Raw genomic sequence first — 6,172 nt, 5'->3', positions numbered from 1 at the left:
CCTGAGCCCAGTTCTCCCAGCCAGCCGCCCCACCCGGGCACTGCCTGGGCTCTGGGCAGCAGCAGAGAACTGGGTATCACTCTGCTGGTCTCTTCCTTCTGGCTCCGTTTGAGCGTGAACACGCATCATCCCAGCCAGACACGGGGAGGTTGTACCTGCACCACAGGGTGGCGGCGCTGTTTGACTGTGTCCACACTTGTCTGGGGGCCTTGGCTCCTAAAATCACTCCCTTTGAAATCTACCCCTATCCATTTCCTACATCAAGACAATATAGCCCTTTAGATATATGTTGGCTGGAGAGACTCTCCAAGAGATAAATCACCGTTTTAAGCTTAGAGAGTGTAGACAGCGCCTGGGAAGGCACATGGGCATTTCTTTAAATTGTTGTCAGAGGTGACTGGCAGACCTGCGTCTTGGATACACACTCCCTAAGAAGGCAGAAAGTGTTATCAGCTTGGCCTTTGTATCAGCCCAGGTGTCATGGTAGTGGGCTGAGATATGTAAATCCAGTCAAGCACCAGGAATGCTCAGGCCTACTCAAGAATGCAAATAAGCTGCTTTGATCCTAAGTTTTGGTGATACTTCTTGGTATTTGGGGGTATAAAATAAATGTGCTGCATGGGCTCAGGGTCCTGTCCCTCCATCAGAGTGGCAGTGTCCCATCCAGTTCCCAGCTTTGTTTCTATTTTTGCATTTTGCTTGTTTGCTTGCTCTTATTTCTTAATCCCCAGCTCCTCCACTCAGGAACAGGACTTGTTCCTTTTCCATGCTGGACTTGGAAAAGAGAGAAATGCCTCTGCAAGAGAGTGGTACTCGAAGTGCGTTCTAGCGACTCCTAGGGAGGGACCCAGAACAATGGTCGTAGGCTTTTTCTTTTTTTCTTCCCCCCCCCCCCCTCCGCCCCTTTCTCATTCTCCTTCTCTCCCAAGTTTACCAGGGGTCTCTCAGGGGCTACCTGACATTTGATATCACTACAAATTACATGCAGAATCAGATATGAGTATTCATCTGTCTTCTATTAAGTCAGAAATTAAAGAAATTTGTGACAATGTAAAACTACGCCACTCTTACTATTTGTGGTTTCAGAAAATACAACTTTTCATAAAATGTTATGTATGCTAACATGCATTAGGTTTATTATCTTGAATGAATACATATTTCAAATGTGTTCCATTTTCATTTCTAAAAATTGCAAATATTGATAGATGGGAGTGAGGTTAAGCAATAGCTCTCTGGGCTCTACAGCCATCTGTAAGAGTGGAAAGAGATCTTGAAAACAAAACATTTGAGAAGCATTGAGCTCAGATGTTGGCATGGGGTCCTATGAAATCATCGCTTTGCTCACTTCTAAAAAAAAAAAAAACCACACAGAACCCTATTATTTCTGGGGATTTGGAAAAGTGTGAATTTTATAGTCGCTTCACTATAATGGGCTTGAGTGGGGCAGATCTGGTCACAAAGCCCATGCGGAGGCTTCTCTCCAATCCTCTGCATGTTGCAGCCACTGTTTTAAAGGAAGAGATTCTAAACTCTCCCAAGACTGGGTGATAAATGACAGAGATTGAGTTGTGCTGGGCAAGATACCAGGGTCCTCTACACGGGGAGGGGAGGGAGAGCATGGGAATCGCATCCCACTGGGAACCAGCGGCGATGCCTGTTGGGTGCCTGGCCCCTGGAGGGAGTCAGCTCTCCTGGGTGAGGACAGCCTTGGTCGCCTGGACCCTTACCAGGCATCATGGTACCAGAGAGGCCTACACCTACTGTAGCGTAGAAGGAGGGGCTTCTGAAAGATTCACGGCATCAGGCAATACGTTAATGAGTGTTTGCCGGTGTGATGCAGACGGGCTTTGGTGCCTGCAGACCTGAGTTCAAATCCTGACCCCCTTATATGACTTTTGGCAAATAATTCACCATTTCAGAACCATAATCCCCTTTTCTGTATGTAATGGTGGCTACTGGATGATAGGGAGAAATAAATGCAACAGTGGGTGTAAAGCATAGAATACAGTGGGTGTCAGTCCCTTTCCTTTTTTGGTCCTGACTTGCTCTGTGGTGTTAAGCGTCCTAAGAGGACACAGGAGCGGCCCCTGGCCTTCTGCAGCATCAGTGGGGAGGCCCCTCCTCTTGTCATGCTGGGCACAGAGCTCTGCCCGCGGCATTCTGCAATGTCATCCCTCTGAAGGGGATGGATGTCCCTAGGTTTCCCTCTCTCCCTCTGCTTCCAGGAGCCCCGGAAGTGTGCTCAGATTCCTACAGGAAAAGAGAACAGAAAGGAGTGCACCTGCTCACCCAGATGGGAAGCGGATTTTCATTTTGCCCCTTGGCACTGGTGACCTGGGAGCTCAGGGTCAGTTGCATTCTTATGAGGAAGTCCCTGAAAGAGTGTACAGGGATCAAGGGCCCTGGAGCCATGGTCGGCAAACTGGCTCGCAAGCCACATGTGGCTCTTTGGCCCTTTGTGTGTGGCTCTTCCACAAAATACCACGGCCTGGGCCGGTCTATTTTGAAGAAGTGGTGTTAGAAGAAGTTTAAGTTTAAAAATTTGGCTCTCCAAAGACATTTTAATCGTTGTACTGTTGATATTTGGCTCTGTTGACTAATGAGTTTGCCGACCACTGCCCTGGAGACACTGTGGGTGGTCAGGGGCCCCAGCCATGCCTGACCAGGCCAAGGTGCCACTCTCCCAACACTCAGACACTGAGCAGCCCCTCCTTCCTTCCCCATCCAAACCACTCAAGTGAGTGGGCCGCCAGGGCAATGGGATATGGAAAAAGGAAGGCTAGTCCCCGCCATGTACAGACGATTGGATTTAACTTTTTTTGGGGGGGTGGGGGTGGGGGGAGTGTTCTGGGCAGTTTCCTCCTGGCCTATAAGAAGGGAGAGCTGGCTGAAACCAGTTTGGCTCAGTGGATAGAGCGTCGGCCTGCGGACTGAAGGGTCTCAGGTTCGATTCCGGTCAAGGTCATGTACCTTGGTTGCAGGCACATCCCCAGTGGGGCATGTGCAGGAGGCAGCTGATCGATGTTTCTCTCTCATTGATGTTTCTGACTCTCTGTCCCTCTCCCTTCCTCTCTGTAAAAAAATCAATAAAATCTATATATATAAAAAAGGAGAAGGAGAAGGAGAAGGAGAAGGAGGAGGAGGAGGAGGAGAAGGAGAAGGAGAAGGAGGAGGAGGAGGAGAAGGAGGGAGAGCTGGGAGCCCCTCTGCCTTGCCTCCTGGTCTGGTCTCCGAGAGGGCACCAGCGTCCTCAGTGGAGCTGTTAGCTGTGCCCTAGGCCCCGGGTCCGAGGCCACAGTGCCCTCTCACCCAGACCGGTCCCGTGGGAGAAGGAGGCGTTGTCTTTTTGGGAAGCTGGGCAGCATTGCCTCATGTGTGCGCTCTCTGGGAGGTCCCATGACAGCGCTCGCCCATGTTCCCTCACATTTGCACTGTGTAGAGTGGTGTTGTCTCCACGCCCCTTGGCAGGCATCGCCTGGGCGCCGTCCTGCAGCCGCAGGCCTGGAAAGCTCTGCGAGCCACAGAGGGACGGGCCCGAAGCCCGGCCTGGAGGACATGACCCCGCCTGGCCTCTTCCAGGACTCTCAGGAGCCTGGCGCCCTCCTGCCTGAGGAACCGCCTCTGTGCCAAAGGCCGGCACTGGGTGGGGGGCGGGGGGGGGCACGTCTGGGCGGGTGAAATGGGGTGAGGAAGACACACAGCCGGCTACCTCTGGGAGTCAGAGGGACACACAGATTGGCTGTTGGTGTCGAGCCCTTCTGCCAAGAGCAGATGGCTCTGAGCCGACCCTGTCTGAGCCCCTGTCAGGTGGCGCTGTCCTAACAGCCTCGCGTGCATTCGCTCGTATAGTCCTCACCACGGTGGGCTCTCGGCTTCGGGCAGGGAAGAATTCGATTGGGGCCGGCATAGAGCTTGAAATGAAAGTGCGATTGTTGGCGCAGCAGAGACAGAGGGTGGACTACTCCACAGGCAAAGCAGGCCTCCCCCTCCCCCATCCCTTAACACACATGTGTCAAACACAAGGCCCGCGGGCCAAATCCGTCCCGCCAGGCCTTGCAATGTGGCCCGCACCGCCCTGTCATCACTGCACTCCGCTGCGTTTCCATCACAATGACAGTTTATGACTGTTCAGTAAACCATTCGGCCCGCGATTTAGGCTGGATTTTAGATTTTGGCCCCTTCTCTGATTGAGTTCGACATCCCTACCTTAACAGAATTTGCTTCTTTTACTGAGATGTGTTTAATCGGGATGGGAGGGCAGGAGTAGAGCATTTCATGTGGGGGAGGAATGGTCAGGATCTTTCTGGAAAGGGGGTGGAGATTTCTCAGAAGAGCTCCGTGGGTCAATTTTGTCCTTATATGGGCTTTCTGTGGTTCTGGTTGTGTCGGTTAGCTTGCTGATGTGTTACCGTGAGCGTACAATGAGGCTGGGGGTTACCATTGGATGAATTAGTCTCCACGTTGGATGCAGCTGGTCTTTGCCAGTTCTAAGCCCTACATCCAGAAGAGGTGGTTTTCCTTGATAGCTCCTGTCGCTTTGACCGACGGCAGCTATCCTGCCACATCCCCCATCTCCATCAGGATCATCTCCGTTTCACCTGGACCAGAGAAGTGGCCTGCAGCAACTGAAGTCACTCAGCTCGGAGTAGTGGAGGCGGATTCACACACCCTGGCTGGCTCTGGAGTCGTCCATTCACCACTCACAGTGTCACGGGAAAAGACAAGGAGACGATGATTGCTGTCACCTCTCAGGAGCCTGCAGGTGGGTCAGGGCGTGTCGCCCTGAGAACCATCCCAGTGAACCAAGCAGGCCAAGTCTTCCTGTGAGGCCCAAGTCTTCATGTGACTCTGATTTTACTGGACAGAAATAAGGGCTTGGTCGTAGGAGGCATAATAGTGATGGCTTTTATTGAGAGCTCACTCTTTACCATCAACTCCGCTAATGGATTTTCCTGACAATCTCTCACTTAATCCTCACAACTACCCTCTGAGGTTGGGATAGTATTATTCCTCTTGCATGGATAAGGAAACTTGGGCTCAGAAGAGTTAACGAACAGGGCCAAGTTCACTGCTTTTCAGTTAGAGCTGAGCCTCACAGCCAGGAGGGCCTGGCCCCAGAAGCCAAAATCTTAGTGGTTGTGATATGGTGGCGTCATGGCTTTCAGCCTCCTCTGGAGGATTAGATGAACCTGGAAGGCCTTTGGGCTTGTGGCCAGGGGCCTGCAAAGAGTTGCTATCGTCTCAGAGGGGGTATCCAGGGGGTATACTGAGTTCACTCTCCCCCCCCGGCTTCTGTGATGTGCTCCACAGGGATGTGGTGACTGGAATGTACCCCTTCTAAACTCTTACTGGCTTTCCCTCATTTGTCAAGAAGAGAACCGAGGGAGCGAGCCGTCTGGATTGTGAGTGGGGATCTCAGTGTCGCACGTGACTTAACAAGTGATTTAAAAATGGGTGATGTTGACAAGGGCAAGAAGATTTTTGTTCAAAAGTGTGCCCTGTGCCTTACTGTGGGAAAGGGAGGCAAGCACAAGACTGGGCCAACTCTCCATGGTCTCTTTGGGCAAACGATAGGCCAGGCCCCCAGATTTTCTTGCACGGATGCCAACAAGAACAAAGGTATCACCTGGGGAGAGGCTACACTGATGGAGTATTTGGGGAATCCCAAGAAGTACATCCCTGGAACAAAAATGATCTTCACTGGCATTGAGAAGAGGGCAGAATGGGCAGACTTGATAACTTATCTCCAAAAATCTAGTAATGAGCCCTAACCTGTTTGGCTCAGTGGATAGAACGTCGGCCTGCAGAGTAAGGGTCTCGAGTTGGATTCCGGTCAAGGGCATGTACCTTGGTTACAGGCACATCCATGGTGGTGGTGGTGGTGGGGGAAGGGGTAGGAAGCTGCTGATGGATGTTTCTAACTCTATCCCTCGCTCTCCTCTTTGTAAAAAATCAATAAAATATGTATTGTTTTTAAAAGCTACTGATAAGTAATAGTTGGCCACTGCCTTATTTATTACTAGAGGCCCAGCCTGCCCCCTTTTACAGTCCATGAGTCCTCAGGGGCGGGAGGCAACTCAGCGATCAGGGGAAGGCAAAGCCCCTACACTTCTGCTGCTGACACTGCTGGCAGCATAAGCCTCAGTCAGCCCTGGTTTCCTGAGCCTTGAGT

The 6,172-nt window shown here is 51.6% G+C and overlaps 1 protein-coding gene across 1 annotated transcript; it reads left to right on the top strand.

Moving 5' to 3' along the window:
* Positions 1–5,364: 5,364 nt before the first annotated feature.
* LOC118717745 (cytochrome c-like) lies at positions 5,365–5,806 on the top strand. The gene has a single exon (XM_036436111.2). It carries the CDS (start codon positions 5,451–5,453, stop codon positions 5,769–5,771), a length of 321 nt encoding a protein of 106 aa, XP_036292004.1. The 5' UTR covers positions 5,365–5,450; the 3' UTR covers positions 5,772–5,806.
* The last annotated feature ends 366 nt before the right edge of the window (positions 5,807–6,172 follow it).

This window comes from Pipistrellus kuhlii, unplaced genomic scaffold (genome assembly GCF_014108245.1).
Source record: "Pipistrellus kuhlii isolate mPipKuh1 unplaced genomic scaffold, mPipKuh1.p scaffold_m20_p_13, whole genome shotgun sequence".
NCBI classification, from domain to species: domain Eukaryota; kingdom Metazoa; phylum Chordata; class Mammalia; order Chiroptera; family Vespertilionidae; genus Pipistrellus; species Pipistrellus kuhlii.
The sequence above is the reverse complement of the archived record's forward strand: the minus strand, read 5'-3'. Positions and strand labels throughout refer to the sequence as shown.

Coding starts and splice junctions, on each gene's coding strand:
- LOC118717745 (XM_036436111.2), top strand. CDS start 5,451: ATGGGTGATGTTGACAAGGGCAAGAAGATTTTTGTTCAAAAGTGTGCC.